The sequence below is a fragment of the Puma concolor genome, chromosome B3, assembly GCF_028749965.1.
Source record: "Puma concolor isolate L17-30 chromosome B3, mPumCon1.1.hap2, whole genome shotgun sequence".
In the NCBI taxonomy this organism is placed as follows: domain Eukaryota; kingdom Metazoa; phylum Chordata; class Mammalia; order Carnivora; family Felidae; genus Puma; species Puma concolor.
The window spans coordinates 117,151,293-117,168,569 of NC_141672.1; the positions used below are offsets into that span (position 1 = coordinate 117,151,293).

Genomic DNA, 17,277 nt, shown 5'->3' on the forward strand with positions numbered 1-17,277 from the left:
GATAGGGACAGAAAGAGAGGGTTACAGAATCCCAAGCAGGCTCTGTGTTATCAGCGCAGAGCCTGATGCAGGGCTCAAACTCATGTCGTTGTGAGATCATGACCTGAGCCGAAATCAAGAGTCGGACACTTAACCGACTGAGCTTCCCAGGAGCCCCAACAAGTGAGTTTTAAAAACCAGTGCGGCAGACATTGTCCCAGGCTCTGGAAAGTCAGTGAAGACAAGTCAGAGTCTCAGTCTAGGGGAATAGCTCCCGGTGAAGGAGGACTGTGGTAGATGACCCCCTTTTATCCTCTGCTTTCTCCCTCCCCCCCTCCCCTCCCTTCCAAGAACTACTTACCGGAATGAGCCAGAAGTGTTCTCCTCCCAGCTTTCATCCCTCCCATCTCCCATACACAAGTCTCCCCAAGGCCCACCTCTTCATCATTCTCATTGCAAGGTTTTGGGGGGACCCGCCAGGGCCTTCATGTTTCAGCGACTGAGATCTTACCACCAGCCACTCCTACCCACGTGTTAGACCCAGGCTGCACGTGGGGCCAACTAGAGATTCTTTTTCACCTTCACCCAGATATTTACCCCACCCTTACTTTCTCCTTCTTTCTTCAGGGTAAGGGGTCACTCTGTTTGTCCACTGCTAATCCCCTCATCGGGCTCAGGTCCCATTCCTTCTCTTCCTCTAGGACCTCCCCGCCCCTCCCTCTTTCTCTCTTCTTACTAGATCTTTCCTCTCAGTGTAATAATCTCTCACTCCCATCTTCAAAGTACTCACCTTGATGCCAGCCAATGCAATTAGACAACAGAAAGCATCTCAAAGCCTTGAAAGGAGGAGATAAAGTTAACACTTGTAGGTGACTGGGTGCTGAAGATGAAGTGATCTAACTAGAAATACAGTTAAGTCAATGAGGCACCAAATTCCTACAGAGTAAATTGCATCCTGATCAGATATTAAAATGGAAGGAAAGACCTTGTTTATAGTAGTATCATAAAAGATAAAGTCCTTTGGGATAGACTTAAGAAATGCTCAAGACCAATATGAAGAACATTGTAAAATTCCTGAAGAACACAGAAGAAGACCTAAAAACATGCTGCGGTCATGGGGCAGTAGACTCAATATCACATTGTGATTTTTGATGCGTTTCTTCACACATTTAATGCAATTCCAATAAAGATATCAACAAAAGAAGACATGTGCCCAGTAAGCGTATAAAAAGAGGCTCGGCATCATCAGTCACACCCACTAGAATGGCTAACATTAAAAAGATGGACACTACCAAGTGTTGGCATGATCACTCTGGAGTTGGTTTGGCAGAAATTCTACTTCTAAGTGTTTACCCAAGTGAAACATATGTCCATACAGAAGGTTGTATATAGACGTTCAAAGGAGCTTTGTTTGATCATCAAAAATGGAAAACTACAAATAAGTAAATTGTGCAGTTATCCACACAGTGGAAGGAGCATACAGGAAAAAGGTGCCACCCACAGATAGACATAATACAAATGACTTTCAGCAACACTACAGGGAGAGAAAGAAGCTAGACACAAGAGGGGAATGTGCTGTGTGATTCCATTTTGTAGAAGTTCTAGAAAAGTGGAATTTACTATTATTTTCTTTTAATGTTTATTATTTTTGAGAGAGAGAGAGAGAGAGAGAGAGAGAGAGAGAGGGGCAGAGTGCAAGCAGGGGAGGGGCAGAGAGAGAGGGAGAGAGAATCCGAAGCAGGCTCCAGGCTCTAGGCTCTGAGCTGTCAGCACAGAGCCCGATGCAGGGCTTGAACTCAGGAACCACAAGATCATGACCTGAGCCAAAGTCAGATGCTCAATGGACTGAGCCACCCAGGCTCCCCTAGAAAAGTGGAATTTAATCCATTGCAATAGAAAAGCAGATCAGTGGCGGCCTGGGAAAGGGATAGGGGAAAGGGGCATGGGGGAATTTGCGAGTTGATGGAAATGTTCTAGATCTTGATTGTGTTGGCTGATGGTTACACGGTGTTCACATTTGTCGAAACACATCAAGCACTACATTTAAAATGGGCGCATTTCATTATACTTTTTTTTATTTAAGTAATTGCTGGAGGAAGACAACAAAAATCCTGTGTTTTTTTTGGGACTGAAAATCCAAGTTAAAGAGCAGTAAACAATTGAACAATAATAAAAACTCCACACTGAGATGCAATATTTCACCTAACCAGATTGTTAAAAAATCCAAAAATTTCATAACACACTGTGTTGGCATGACTATGAGGAAAAGCACACTCTTACTAATGATGAAAGTAAATTGGAACAACCCCTAGCAAGGGCATTTGGGTAATTTTTATTAAACTACAAATGCTTTGACTTAGGAATTTCCCTTCTGGAATTTTATCCTACAGATAAACTTAACCACACGCAAAATAGTGTATGTTAAAGATTATTATCACAACGTTGTTTGGAATAGAAAAACACACAAAATAATCTAAATGTCCATCAATGTAGACAGATTAAATAAATTATGATACATCCCGTATTATGGAATCATATGTAACTACAAAACCCAGTGGGAAAAGTCTGTGTGTGCTATTATGAAAAGATCCTTAAGGTGTAATGTTAAGTGAATAAAGCAACATTATATTTGATGTTGCCATTTGTATTTTAAAAAGCCAGAGGGGTGCCTGAGTGGCTCAGCCGGTTGAGTGTCTGACTCTTGATTTCAGCTCAGGTCGTGATCACAGGGTTGTGGGAAAGAGCCTTGCACTGGGTTCCACGCTCAGCGTGGAGCCTGCTTGAGAGTCTCTTTCTCTCTCTCTCTCTCTCTCTCTCTCTCTCTCGTCCGCCACTTGCATTCTCTCTCTGAAATAAATAAATAAATACATACATACATACATACATACATACATAAGTAAATAAATCTAGAGGCTATATATTTGGATTTTCTTGTATATGCATTAAAAAAAAAAAAAACTTCTGGAAAAATAACCAAGAAACTAGCATCAGGGGATACCTGTTTGGAGGAAGGACATACATGGATGGAGTCAGGAGTATGAAGGACAATTTTAATAGTGTACCTTTTTAATCCTTAAAAAAATTTGGGGGGTGCCTGGGTGGCTCAGACGGTTGAGCGTCTCTCAATTTCAGCTCAGGTCATGATCCCTGAGTCGTTGGTTCGAGCCCCGCGTCAGGCTCTGCGCTGAGCGTGGAGCCTGCTTAGGATCTTAAGATGTTCTCTCTCCCTCTGCCCCTCTGCCCTGCTCACGATCTCTCGCTTAAAAAAAAAAAAAAAAAAAAAAAAATTAAAAGTTAAAACGTTTTTTGAACGTGACGGTACTAGCTATCCAAAATTAACTTATTTTTTTTTTATTTTATTTTTTTTTAATTTCTTTTTTTTTTTTAACGTTTATTTATTTTGGGGACAGAGAGAGACAGAGCATGAACGGGGGAGGGGCAGAGAGAGAGGGAGACACAGAATCAGAAACAGGCTCCAGGTTCTGAGCCATCAGCCCAGAGCCCGACGCGGGGCTCAAACTCATGGACCGCGAGATCGTGACCTGAGCTGAAGTCGGACGCCCAACCGACTGAGCCACCCAGGCGCCCCTAAAATTAACTTATTTTTTAAATAACATCAAAATAATACGTCAACATAAGTTATTTTAATTATTATTCACAGGGTTATCTTGAGGGGAAAAATGATATATGGCAAGTGTCTAGTTCAGTGCGGGGACATATTTGGTACAGTGTTACTATTTTTATTCCCCCTGCCCCCAAATCTCTGCACCCACCCACCCCCATACTTTAGGTTCCAGTTCCCCAAATCAGAGGCGCTCAGCTGCCTCCACCATCTGGTCCTCGACGGGGGCTTTCTCCTCTGTGGAATGCTTTGCCCCCGTCTCTTTTCTTCTCTCACCCCTGCCCTGTGGCTGCAAGGGCATCACCTCCTCAGGGAAGCTTCCTCTGACGACACCTTCTCCCTCCCTCCTCACATCCTCCTCCCTCACATAAGTGCCCCTTGTTTTCCCCTGGGGACTGGGGACTGCAAGGTCATGTCAGCCCTCTGAAGCCCAGCGTTCTTGAATCCATGGGCTCGCTTTCCTGGAGTGCTACTCTGGCCCAGGAATGAGTTCCCCTCAATAGGGGGGATTAATGGCGGGCCTTACCCCCCACCTATATAGACATCCAAAAGTTTTTATTTCCTGTAAATGTTTTGTTGATCCTCACACATCCACAAAGAACACCTGAGTTTCAGTTTCTCCTCTAAGCTTTCCTGAGGAAGATGCCTGGGCTTTCCCATAAACTCTTGGTGCACTGTGTGCAGCAGTGGTGGAAGGAATAGGTAAATAGCTCACTCATGAAGGCCAAGGTCCGGCAAGGAGAGCAGGCACTTATGCAAGGGACAGTGACACAGTGGGGAAGGGCCATAATGACGGCCCCAAAGTGGAGAGGGGGCCCAGTCGAGAGCAGAGGCCCATGCCCCACCAGGCCTCAGGGGTGCCAGAAGGGTGGCTGACCGGGAGAGGAAGGATTCGAGGGAAGGCTTCTAACAGAGAGCCCTGGCTAGCGGGGTGGCCTCCAGGTGAGGGGCAGCGGCAGAGCAGGGGCAGCCAGCGGGGGCTCTGGCTCTCCAGGTTGGGGCCCTGTAGCTAAAACCTGAACCCGAAGGCCACGCAGTCTATGCTGGGAGGACTTACAGGAGGAGGGAAAGGCAGGCACTGGCAGGAACCGAGGGGAAACCTGGACGGAGCCTGGTGCCAGGGGAGCTGGTTAGGGCCCCGAGGGGAAAGGCCTGGTGCCAGAGGACAAGCCTGAGGCTGCTCTCAAAAGGGGAGGTCCGGATTTCTGTGGTTTTTTTTTTTTTTGTTTTTTGTTTTTTTTTTTTCATAAGCCTTTCCAGGAAGTGAGATTCATTTCTTAGGGCTGAAGAAGTAAAAGGCCCCTTCTCTGGGGTCCCTGGGGTTTGGGCTGGACCACTGGAGCAGAAAGCCGGGCTGGGCTCCCGGGGCGAAAGCCCAGGCCAGGCCTCCAGGCCCAGTTCCTTCTGTTTCCTTCCTTTGTGCTGGTGGAGAACAGTGACCCGGTGTAACAAGGGGAGCTGACAGCAGCTCCTGAATGTGATCAGAACCCCCACCCTGCCTCTCAGGAGGTTGTTTGCAGCACCAGCTCTGACACACCCATTCCCTCTCTTTCCTGGCAAACTTCTACCCTAAATAGGAACAGAGTGCCCAGCACCTGCCCCAGGGTCTTTGAAACCCTTGGCAGGAAGGGGAACTGTGGGTGGTTCAAGTGTACCTTGAGGGTGTGTCAGCCTCCAAACCCTCGTCCTTGCCCAGGGGGGGCAGCAGGGAAATGGCCTCTGGGAGCCCCCTAGCCCACCCCCGTGTCCCCACTTCTCTCCAATACGTTGTAAACAGCACATTTATTGGTGGTTTGCAAACCTCTGGTAAAAAGCACAGAACAGCAGGGCTCTCCAACATGCTGCCCTGGGCCCCAGCCCGTCAAGCATGCAAGACGGAGCTGGCGGATTAGTCAAGACGTCTTCAGGAGCAGGGCCGGCGGCAGAGCAGGCCCCACGCTTTTCCATCCCCACCACCCAGCAGCCTGGGCCTAGGCTGCAACCAGGAAGGCAGGCCCAGCCCAACCCCCAAATCCCTGCCATGCAGTGACCTCTTGATGGCTGCCTTCCTTCTCCCCGACTCCACATCTCTGATCCCCACTCTGGAGCTGGACCTGAGCCACATGCTTTGCTCCTTCACACTGGGACCAAACCAGTTATGGTCAAACTGTTTCTATGGGCCCTGCCTCTCCACTCAGGTAGCCAGCAGAGCAAAGCAGGCCTGGCTCTCTTGTCATCACACTGTGTACTCAGCTCGGGGCTGGGCACTCAGCAGGGGACCAGGACAGGCAAAGGCCTGTTCAGAAGACCACTGTAGGTGAGCAAGGCAGGGCAGCCTGACTTAGTCTCTCCCAGAGTCTGGTGTCTGCCAGCCTCCATTCATTGGCTCCTGGCTGGGGCTGAAACTTCTCAAGGCTTCAACAATCCAAGGTACAGCACCGGTGCCTCCTCCTCCCAGATGCCCCCCCTGGCTTGATGCCAGACTTGGGGCTGGGCTATGGACAGTCAGCCAAGGCTGCTACTTCAGGGCTCTGAGGACAGCCTCCAGCTTCATGGCCACGGCCAGGTCGCCCTTCACCTTTAGCCGCCCACTCATGTAGGCCCCCAGGGGCCGCAGCTCCCTGCACAGAAGGGCCCGCAGGTCTGCTTCAGCCATCTCCACCACCACATCAGGGATGCCGTCAGGCACCCCGTGTCCTACCCTCCCGTGCCCTGTGCAGGGAAAGAAAACTGAGTATTAGTAGAGGGACAGCTATGCAGCAGGGGGAAGACGGGGTTAGCATGTCCCGCTGGGGGGAGTGGAAAGTAGTAAAGTGTGGGGGTTCTAAGTGTGTGTGACCACTCAGGGCTTTAGCTTCTAAACTGGTGAAATAGGGATGCTGATCATCCCGAAATCAGAGGCTCGTGGTGAGAAGTAGCTGAGCTCACACGATGCTCAGCAGAGAGCCTGGCGTGCAGTGGGCCTGCACTATGTGTGGGGCTCTTGGTGTAGGAAGCTCGGCTGTCTAGGTTGTGCCGCTGGCCAGGACAGGGCAGGGAGACAAAGGCCCGGATAATCGCTGTCTGCGCATGGTGTCTGAGCCCCTGACTAAACTGTTGGCAGGAGCAGAGGGCAATTTAAAAAAGGACCACCGGGGTGGGAGGTGGGTGTGAAGGAGAGGGCGGGGAAGGCGGTGGCACCTGTAGTGAGGTCGAGGAAGTAGATGCTCTGGGTCCCGCTGGGCAGGAGGACGTTGAACTGGTAGCAGGCCCCGACCTGGCTGACCAGGGCCTCCGACAGGAAGGGCTGCAGGGCCGTCAGCAGCCCCTCGGCCACAGGCTGCTTCGGGCTGGGCCCGGCGCCGCCGTGAGGGGCAGGCAGCTCGACTTCGCTCACCATCTCCAAGGTGTCCGCTGGGCGTGGCCAACAGGGTTGGGGAAGGAGGCAGAGAGAAGAAAGTCAGTGTGCTGCCAAGGTCAAGACCAGTGTCACCTCTGTACCTCTCGTGGCAGTTTCCTCTTATATGCCCTTCAGGCCTGAGTTCAGCTTCCTCCTCTAAGAAGTAGCCCTTACGTTTTCAGCCTTAATCCCCAGAGCCTGTTTCTCAGCTACTCCAGCCCTGAAAGTCAAGTTCTTTCCCAGGTGCGGTCACTTCCTGCCACAGAGGCTCCCGAAGGCCTCTACACACTCAGGTCCCTGGGCTCTTCTTGCTGCTTAGCTCGGTCCGCTTCACCAGCGGGGCTGGCTGAGCAGCTGGGCAGGGGTGCACTGCACACAGGTGCCGAACTCCGTAAGGGAACAAGCAGCAAAGCCCCGCCTGGGCAGGACACCAAGCTGAGAGCCTGGCTGAGCGCCGCCCAGTTCCTCCCCCGGGGCTCCTCACCTGGCCCTGGGGGTGGGGCACCTCCTGCCCCCGAGGACAGGCCTCCTCCCAGGAAGTGGAGGGCCAGCTGCTGGAGGGTGCTGTCTAGGCTGGACCCCGCTGGGCTGTCCTGGGGTGGCTGGAGCACAGCCTCCACTGCCAGTTCCACTCGGTCCACCTCCAGCCCCCAGGCCCTGGTCACATCGTTGATTTCCAGCTGGAAAAAAGTGTGGGGAGAAATGGAATTAAATCAACAAGCCTTTCTGGGAGCATCTTTTTTTTTGGCCCGGAGGCCCCACAGCCTCCCGGGACAACTCCCTATGGGCCAAGCTCCTCCGGGGACACAGGCTGAGAGCCGTTACAACCCAGCAGTGCGCAGCTGGTGGTGAGCAACCTGGAGAGGGCCTGAAGCCCTGGAGGTCCAGGGAGGGAGCATGGGTGCTGGTTGGAGGGGAGTCAAACCGGTGAAAGGGCCTACGGGAAAGGAGGGCTGCAATGTTATGATTTGTAAGAAATATACATTTGATCACTTAAATCATCAAAATATTTCTATACATTTGGCCTGTTCCTGGTTCACAGCTCCTACAACCCTGGGAATTGCCTGTGAGAAAAGTGATAAAGGTGTCTTTGGTTCTGATAGCAAAGGTGATTTTGGACCCCACCCAAAGGTGGGGGCTGGCTGCCAGGAGGACCAACTATGTGACTGGAGAAATTGGAACTTTCAGTCCTCAGAAGCCTCCATAAAATCCCCAAGAGGACTGGGTTCCAGAGCTCCCAGGCTGGTGAACACCAGGAGGGTGGTAAGAATGGTGTGTCTGGGGAGGCCGTGGAAGCTCCATGCCCCTTCCCCAGACCTCACTCCGTGTATCTCTTTGGCTGTTGATTCATACATCTTATCGTATCTTTTAATAAACTGGCAAACATTAAGTGTTTCCCAGAGTTCTGGGAGCCGCTCTAGCAGAAGAACCCGGGAAGGTCACTGGAACCTCCGGTCTGTATCCGGTTGGTCATAAGCACCATAATGGCCTGGGGCTTATGACTGGCATCTTTAGTGGGGAGTGGGGGGCAGTCTTGTGGGACTGAGCCCTCAACCCATGGGGTCTGATGATGCTGTCTCCCAATAGATAGTGTCAGAATTGAGCTGAATTCTTGGACATTCTACTGGTGTCTAAAAATTGCTTGGTGTTGTGTGGGGGGAACCCCCTTCCCCCACATTGGAAATGGGTCCGGGAACCCCAAAAGGACTCTTCCAGGCAATGGGAACAGGATGTACAAAAGCCCAGACTGGAGAACCTGGAATGTTTGAGGAAGTGTGAGTAACCATAGGTGCATTAGGCTGGACCATCAGGTGTGGGCTGGGAGACTGGAGATAGCTGAGGGCTCAGGGTGGATTGCTCCGGTTCACTTGGATTTATTCTGACACGCAAGGAGCCCCAGAGAGGAGTTTAGCAGGGAGGTCATAGACTTGCTTGTTGGGAAGATCCTCCTGGCTGCTGTGTGGACACTGGATTGAAGGGGGCTGAAGGTGGAGGCATGGAGTCCAGGTAAGACATTGTTTCAAATTGCAGGCAGAAGCGATTCGGATCTGCTGTCAGGCAGAGATGTGGCTGTGCAGCCAAGGTACACAGAGGACAGAGCACAACTCCGGAAACTATATAAAGCTACAGCAAGACACTAGAGAAACAACCAGTAAGCTTGGTGGCTGTCTGGATGTGCAATGAGGGAAGGCAGTGAGGAGTCAGATTTCTGGTGTGGGCTCCCGTGTGGATCCTGAGTGCAGGTGTTCACCTAGACAGCAAGCACAGAGGGAGACACAGATTTGGAGGTGGCTAGGGGAGGGATGATAACTATGGAAGAGCCAAGTGTCCAACAGGGGATAAACTGGGGATAAATAGGGTCCCGGGCACAGGAGTAGGGCTAGAGCAGAGGATTGTAAATAGTGTCCAGAGGTAGCACAAAGCCCGGGTGGACGAGCTCTCCCAGGCCGTCCCAGACAAGAGGAGGCCAACGCCAGAAACTTGGAAACTGAAGGGCAGGAGAACAAGGAGTAACGCAGTGAGCTGGGAGCAAGGAGGACAAGCAGACTGTGGAATAGTGGAAGCCAAGGGAAGCAGAGGGTCTGAGAGTGAGAGGAGGAGGGTCCACAGAGTGAAAGGCTACTGCCAGGTGAAGCGAGCATAGGACTGAGAAACGCCCCAGAGCTAGCAGAAGGGGCTGTCTCTTTTAGGGGCCTGGAGGAAGCCTAAACTGAGGACCGGCTGCTGAAGGGCAGGGGAGAGGCAGGTGGGAGCCAGTAAGGGCTGGGGTGGTGGATGAGCCTTTGCCCACACAGAAAGGGGAGGAGGGAGGACTAGCGGAGGCAGGAGCTGAGCCCTGGGCCCAGAGCACCGCCCTGGCAGGGCGGAGTCTCTGAGGAAGCTGGCAGTGAAGCAGGGAAAATAGCACCTATGAAGAGGAGGTAGAAGGGGTGACGCTGGAGGTGCTGAAAGGGCTCTTGTCCTGGAGCATCTGCCCCTCCCCGCCCCCGGCCCCAGGAGCAAGAGGCGAGGCTGTGGCAGAGGGACAAGGGGTGGGTGGGCGGTGAAGGGGAAGCAATCGGCCTGCAGGAAGAGTGAGCAAGCAGCTAAGGGAGGGCCTGGCAAGGGACAGTGGGGAGCGTGCACCCCTCCGGGGAGAAGTAGGCAAAAAGGCGAGTGGGAATGAGACATTTATGCCTGACCCAGGGCTTTGGGGAGGCATGCTGGGTTTCTCGGGATTTCGTTTTAACCACAGGCCCTGACCCTACTCTACCAGGCGCCAACTCAGTCTGGGCAACAGGCCCTAAATGACTAACATCCTGGTGTGGGACTGACTCCCCCAAACTGCCTCTCTTTGGCTTTGTTGCACAACATGCCTGGCTTTCTGGCTTCTTCCCCTACCCTGCTCCTGACAGCAATGACTGAGATCAGTTTTCTGCTCTGAAAAGCACGTTAAAATGGCATGTGGTTTCATAAATAAAAACTGTTATCAATTGTAGAAGATGGAGGTGGGGTGGGGGTGAGAGGGCAGGTGATCTGGCTCTAGGCCAGCTCTGCCCTTGACTGTGACTCTTAGAAGGCATCTCAAATAGTTTCTGAGCCCTGGGCGCCTGGGTGGTCCAGTCACTTAAGCGTCTGACTTTGGCTCAGGTCGTGATCTCGGGGTCTGTGAGTTTAAGCCGCACATTGGGCTCTGTGCTGACAGCTCAGAGCCTGCAGCCTGCTTCGGTTTCTGTGTCTCCCTCTCTCTGTCCCTCCCATGCTCATGCTCCCTCTCTCAAAAATAAACATGAAAAAAAAAAAAAAGTTTCTGAGCCTGTAGTTTCCTCCCTCCAAAATAAAACAGTAATAATAGGCCCTCTCGCAGCAAAATGTAAAGCAGAGCTACACTTGGGCAGGCAAAGGGGCTTGTAAACTAGAAAATGCTCTGCATGTGACAGCTGCAGTCACCATCACAGTAGGATTTCCCGAGGAGTTTCACTCACGTGGTTGATTCACTTCCTGAAGGGACTGGCGTTACCCCACCCCTCCTGTCCTCTCACCCCAAGTCCCCGGGGTAAAACAGAGCCAAGGGGAACAAGGGGAAACCTCATCCACGGTCCACCGGGACACGGGACAAAGCACAAGGTAAGCATGGGGAGCAGGGGACGTGCTGCCACATGTGTATTCACTTCCACCCCATCTTGTCATAGAAGGGACATGAGGGGAATTCTGGTATAGATAATTACTCACACATGGAGAAGAGGCAGGAAAAAGGTCCCCAGGTCCCGACGTCCCTTTGTTCTGTCCTGAACAAGGAACACAAGGCCCCCAAAATGCACATGCTGCACACGAGCACAGAAGTCCCCAGAAGGTGACTGGCAGGAGGCCTGCTCCTTTGACCTTCCCGCCTGCCTGTGAGGCGCGGTGTGGTCCTGGCAGTGCCCGCAGGGCACGGCAGGGTAAAACCCCAGCAGTGAGGCAGGACCCAGGAATCTCTGGCAGGCCACTCCCCTCCAGGGCCCCTTTGCCTCTTTAAGATGGGCTCGCCCAAGACCACTCTGGTCTGCACCCGTCTTCTGTTCCTCAACTCACAGTCCCACCCAGACCACTGGCTCTTCAAAAGTTAGGACATATGGTAAACTGAGGCCCAGAGTGATCCGGTGCTTTGCTCAAAGTGCCCTGGCAGGCAGAGCCAGGCCCACGTGCCCACCGCTGACCTCTACCTTGTGAGAGCTGCCTACCAGGAGCTGGTCGCTGATCTTGAGCTTCTCCATCTGGATCTCCCGCAGAGGCCTCTTGAGCAGGGCCTTGGTCATGGCATTCTGGGCTGTCATGCGCGTGGCTGCGTTCAGGTCCTTCACAGTCATCACAGATAGTACTGGGTCCCAGATGCGGAACTGGACGTCGGCCCCCACAGACAGCACAGCCCCATCCTTAGAGGCCAACTATTGGGGGAGGACGTGAGACAGGGGACACTCAAAGGGCTGGGGCTGCAGGCAGGTCAGGCCTACTGAGACCACCCAGCTTGACCCACCCGCGTGGGACCCAGCTCCTGAAGGGGAAAATCATGTCCCCAAGTGCATGGTGTTAGGTACACGAAGCAAGGATATCTTTCCAACCTCCATCCTCGACTTTCTGGTCACTCCCCCGACCCCACCCCTGATGGCTACTCATACACCAAGGTGCCGCTCCCACAATACATTCTGCACAAGCCCCCACTCCCTCTGTCCAGGGGAGCCAAGAAGCCCCTCACCTTGCAGGGAGGGACATTGAAAGCTCGTGTCCTCAAGTCCACCCGCTGAAAGGAGTCAATGAAGGGCAGGAGCAGAACCATGCCAGGCCCTTGAGGGGTGCGGATCCTGCCTAGTCGAAACACAATCATCCGCTCATAGGTGGGCACAATCTGTTCACGAGAACGAGGAAAAGGGGTGAAAATGCTGAGTGTAGGCAGGCAACAACGTCCGGCAGGGTCCCTCCCTTGCCTCTCTCTTCCCTTGCTTTGGCTGGTGTCAGTTATCCTTAGATCTTTTTAGAAGAGAAAACCAAGGCTCTGAGAGGTTAAATGCCTTACTCAAAAATCTCAGAGCCCCCGAGTGAAACAGGCAAGATTTGGATGTAGTTCTGAATGACTCCAACCCCAAGCAAAGGGCTTTCCCAATTTCAGAAGTAAATATGTCCAAATTGAGAAATGAAGGCCCAGAGAGGCAAAGTGACTTGCCCAAGGTCACACAGTAGTTGTTTCAGTGGCAGTTTTAGGACCAGGATCTAGGACCTTCTAAGGCTTCCTTCCAGACCACACCAAACCCAAAGGCTTTCCAGAAAAGTTGACTATTATTGCCTAGGGTCACACAAAGAGCAAGGCCTTCCTGGGCTCCCACCTTCACTGCAGCTCTCAGATGTGATCCTTAACTATAGTTCATCTTTTTCCCCTCTACACCAGCCCTGTTGAGAACCAGGCCTGAATTCCTACTACTCATTACCTGCTGGGCCAAGTTGAGTGTTTTTCATTTCGGATTTTAGCCTGACCTAAACAAAGGAACGTATGGCAAAGATATCTGTGTGTACCATAAAGCCAGTGTCCAGACCCCAGGACTTGGGAAACTGGGAAGGCTTGCTGACCATTTACTGGCGCCCAGTATGACTTTGGGCAAGTCTGAGCCTCACTTTCCTCATCTGAAAGATGCAAATGAACCATCCTTGACTAGCCCATTTCATCGGGGGGTGATAATGTAATATTCAGGGGAAGTGGACAGAGGATGGGGAATTCATCTAACAACGCCAAAGGTTTCAGTGCAGCCCAACCACCCTGAGGGTAACCCGGCCAGCCTTACCTTCAAGGCAAACCAGCCGGAAACAGGGAAGGTAATCAGCAGCAGCAAGAACCCCAGGAAACTGATGAGGCCATGGCAGAGGTAGGAAGGCCAGCTCTGGGGCGCATCTGGGGACAAGAGAGCAGAGGCGGTCAAGGAACGCCAACTGGTTCTGGCAGGATAGCGGCAGGCTGAATGAACTTGGTCAAGGGCACCTTTTGCCCACCTCCAACCACCCCCCCTTCACCAGCTCTTTCCTTTTCAGGGCTCTCCGTTGCCTAATACTCCCGGATCTTTAACCAGATGCTAGTTAAGGATGTTCCCTCCTCCCACACATCAAAACTAATCTGTCTGAGTCCCGCTCCCACAAGGCCTAGTCTCTGCTAAGCAACAGCCATTAGATGTGAGAAGCCATCCATGTGACGCTCTCCTCTCTGGGTATCTGGACCAATTCCCTTGTCTGATATAGCCTGCCATCCATGTGTAGCACAGAGCCAGGGGCACCTGGGCATCTGTACACACTGTGCTGGGTTGAACTGAATGCTGGTGGTATAAAACATTCCTCCTCTACCATCAGCCCCAGAAGCGTGCTTTCAGGGCCTCCTTTTGCAGATAATACCTTAGCCTAAAGGGATAAAGCATTAATGGCTCAACAGAAGCCATGGATGACAGGGAAGATGTTCTCTCTTCTCAGGCTCACCATGCACCCCCTTTAATGCCCTAAGGACTACTGAATGCTTCACTTGAAGCAGCTTCGGATGGGGTGTGGGAACTAGGAAGATAGGCTCAGCGGAGACAGAGGCCCTGGCCCCTGGAGAACCAAGAGCCCAGAATGAAAAGTGGCGCTGAGAAAGCCCCAGAATCTAGGATGATTATCCTCTGCTCTCCTTCCCATGCCAAGGCTGGACAAGAGGCAGACAGGAGCCTCTGCTCAGACCTCCCAGGAACACCATGTCCTCTGGGCTCTCCAGGCCCCAGGATACTGCCTGGCTCTGACCCCTGTGGCTACTGCAGGAAAGAAACCCTGGGATAGGGTCAGCTATCATTACAGGAGGGTTCGGTTTTCAGACTGAGGCATGTGGGATCTGACCCCGGCGGGGGCTAAGGGAAACACTCAAGGCTCTGGAGCAAAAGAGGACCAAAGCTGACACAACAGGCAGCTGAAGGCCTGCCTTTTTCTCCTGTCGCTATCCATCAGGAAACAGGTAGATGCTTAAGCTCAGGGCATCCAGAAGTAGTCACTGGGATGAAGATTCTGCCATTTCTCTGCCACCAAGTGCCCTTAGTGAGCTGGTGACCTCCTATGCCTAGACCCCGGGTTCTTTCTGGTCAAAATGGGGATTTGAAATCCCTTCCCAGGCTTAGAGGGCTGATAAGAGCCGAGAGGAGAAATCAGGGGGTGAGGCCTGTTAGAAAATAAGACGGCTCCGGGGCAACAGCCCAGCAGCCCTACGTGGGGGGCGGAGGAGCGCTAGCATCCCAACGCCCGGTCCAGGCCCTTCTCCACATCGTGGCCACTCTGTGCCTCCTCTTAGGGTGCGAGGGCACCAGACCGGCTGACTCCAGAGGGTGCCGGCCGGTCCCCGCCCCGGGTCCGCTGTGCTGGGCGGCCACTCACCGGCCCCCGGCCCCACGCCGCCCCGCTCCGGGGACAAGCAGCCCTTCTGCGAGCCCAGGAAGCCGAAGCTCGACTGCTGGAAACGGTCAAAGTCCCCCAAGGGCAGCGCCCGATACCCGGACCTGCCGAGCATGGCTCCTGACTGGGGCACGCCCCGCGCCCCCGCGCGGTGCCCGGCAAGCGCAGCCGGCCGCTCCCCAAGCCCGCCCCCGGCAGGCCGCCGCTTCCGGTTTCACGGGCCGCGACGCAGGAGGAGGAGGCTAGCTCGGCCGCGTTCCCGCCGTCGCACAGCGCCCCCTGCGCCGGGAGGACCGAACCCGCTGGAGCCCTGCCTCTCTGCTCTCGCCCGGCCTTGGAAAAGGAGCAGGAAGGCAAGGTGAACTCTGTGAGTGGGTTTTCAGAAGCCGAAGTTTAAAACTCCAGAATCAAGGAAATGCTACCAGCCTTCTCAGCACTCCCGCTGCAAACTCACATACTGAGGTGGCGGTGCGTGTGGGTGTGGGGGTGTCTTATCTAGAATTAGGGTTTCTTAAGGGTCTGGTGAGCAAATTATTCCTCCTTGTGTCCCCACAGCCCAGCAAGCAGTGCTCGGCACAGAATGGATCTCAGACTTGTTGAATAAAGCCGTAACCAGCTTGTTGTGGTCCCGGTGTGGCAGGAGGGCCTGAACTTTGGCACAAAAAGAGAAATTTCATGTGCAGACCTCAGGGAGTACAGCAGAGTGAGGAAGAAGGGGAGAGCATAAACCATCCTGGGGCAGGCCCTCCAGAGAGAGCATCACAGAGGTCCAGAAATGGCACACCCCTTGATCCAGAGGTAACTTGCCACTCCATGGCTCAAGAAAATCCAAATGCAAATGGTGAATTTACTCTGAGAAGCACTGATTTTCAACTTGGTGTTGGGGCGGGGTGTCTTTCAAAGTGAGCAAAGAGGGGGCTCAGTTGAGTAAGCATCCGGCTTCAGCTCAGGTCATGATCTTGAGGTTCGTGGGTTCCGGCCCCACACTGGGCTCTGCGCTGACAGCTCAGAGCCCGGAGCCTGCTTCAGATTCTGTGCATGTGTCTCCCTGGGCCCCTCCCCCACTCACACTCTGTCTCTCTCTCTCTCTCTCTCTCTCTCTCAAAAATAAATAAACATTAAAAAAAAGAGTAAGCAAAAAAATTAATACAACTTTCTTTGTCTCAGCCACATGCCAGTCCTGCCTCCTCAGGCCCTTCACACCCCAGCCATAGCCATGTCCCTTCTGCAGATGCTGCTTCACCATCTTTGGCTTGTCCTAGTTTGATGGCCTGGTTCTAAAGCCCTGGTGGGTACTGATCAGGCTGAAGGTTAGGGTAGGCCCCTGAGGCCTCTCACATAGTCCCTAGGAAGTTGGGTCTCCCCGCCATTCCCTTTCCCCCACGCACCCCAGACGATAAGCTTTACAAGAGCAAGATCCTATCACCATCCCTAGTCTGCTCCAAGCTGGAACTGAGCACAGAATTGTACACAGCAGGTGGCACAGTGGTTGGGATGGTTTGATGTTTGAAAGCCAGGGCCCTTGACCCAGTGAGGAGTTGTGCTTTCTCCCCTCACCAGCTGGGAGCTGGCACGCTTCTCCTTCGGCCAAGAGCTGATTTGCTCTCTTCTCGCTGTCTTCATATATGCTCACCAGCTCTCCCCCTTGCCAGCCTGCCACCACTGCCTCAGACTCACCAGCCTTTCCAACTGCCACCCAAGGCATCATCCTGTCCCCCCTCATCTCCACTCAGTGTCCTCCCAGTGTCTCTAACTCAGATCCCTCCTTTGCATCCCACAGCCGTTGTCCTAGATCAGGCCACCTGTCCCGGTTGTCAGAGTGCCCGTCCCAGCATCCATGTTGGGTCATGTTCCTGGGTTCTAAACTCACTCTCTTGTTGCTCACAGAACTGGTCCATCTCCTTGGCTCTGATGCTGCCCATGGGTCCCCTCTTAAACCTGAACATGACTCAAACAGGCTCTCCTGTGTCAAACCTCCATGCCTTTGCACGTGCTGTTCAAGTGTTCCCCCAGCCCCTAAGTCCTGGCGACCACCCACCCTCCTTCCCCGTTCCTTCAAGTGCCAGCCGAGGATCTCCTTTCCAGCCAGTCCCACTAGTGTATGAAAACCTCTGTTTGGGTAACTGCTCTTCCACTAGACCTGGGGTTCTTCCGAAGCAGGGCCACCTGTGGCTCATCTCTGTCCCCACCCCTTGGCCCTCCCTCAAAGCCGAGGGAGGGCGCTGCCTCCTTTCCAGCTCAGATCTGCTACATTCCCTTACCCCCAGGTCAGCCAACCGTCTTCTCCTCTCCTCCTCCATCCGTCCTCCGGCTCTGGGCGTGTCTTCAAATCCCCCAAGTCGGCCTCTCCGCCCTTAGAGCCGCCCCTCCGCCCCTAGAACCGCCCCTCCGCTCTGTCTCACTTCCTCTC

At 53.2% G+C, this 17,277-nt stretch overlaps 1 protein-coding gene across 3 annotated transcripts; it reads right to left on the reverse strand.

Annotated features, from left to right (window-relative positions):
* Positions 1-5,364: 5,364 nt before the first annotated feature.
* On the reverse strand, positions 5,365-17,269 carry STOML1 (stomatin like 1). 3 transcript variants are annotated; one of them, XM_086711191.1, is made up of 7 exons: positions 17,129-17,269; positions 13,253-13,359; positions 12,175-12,324; positions 11,639-11,866; positions 7,444-7,639; positions 6,761-6,973; positions 5,365-6,292 (listed from the first exon to the last, which is right to left on the reverse strand). In XM_086711191.1, the coding sequence occupies exons 3-7, from the start codon at positions 12,301-12,303 to the stop codon at positions 6,099-6,101; spliced, it is 960 nt and encodes a 319-aa protein (XP_086567317.1). In that variant the 5' UTR covers positions 12,304-12,324; positions 13,253-13,359; positions 17,129-17,269; the 3' UTR covers positions 5,365-6,098. The 3 variants fall into 3 exon arrangements, with proteins under 3 accessions (XP_086567317.1, XP_086567316.1, XP_025774756.1); XM_086711190.1 differs by lacking the exon at positions 17,129-17,269 and adding an exon at positions 14,850-15,073; XM_025918971.2 differs by lacking the exon at positions 17,129-17,269 and adding an exon at positions 14,850-15,071 and having other exon boundaries at positions 11,663-11,866.
* Between the last annotated feature and the right edge of the window lie 8 nt (positions 17,270-17,277).

Bases quoted from the DNA above. Each gene is read 5' to 3' on its own strand.
- STOML1 (XM_086711190.1), bottom strand. From the start codon at position 14,982: ATGCTCGGCAGGTCCGGGTATCGGGCGCTGCCCTTGGGGGACTTTGAC. The intron at 13,360-14,849 runs GTGAGTGGCCGC...TCTTGTCCCCAG, and splicing joins CGGCGTGGGGCCGGGGGCCG to ATGCGCCCCAGAGCTGGCCT. The intron at 12,325-13,252 runs GTAAGGCTGGCC...TCTCGTGAACAG, and splicing joins CCGGCTGGTTTGCCTTGAAG to ATTGTGCCCACCTATGAGCG.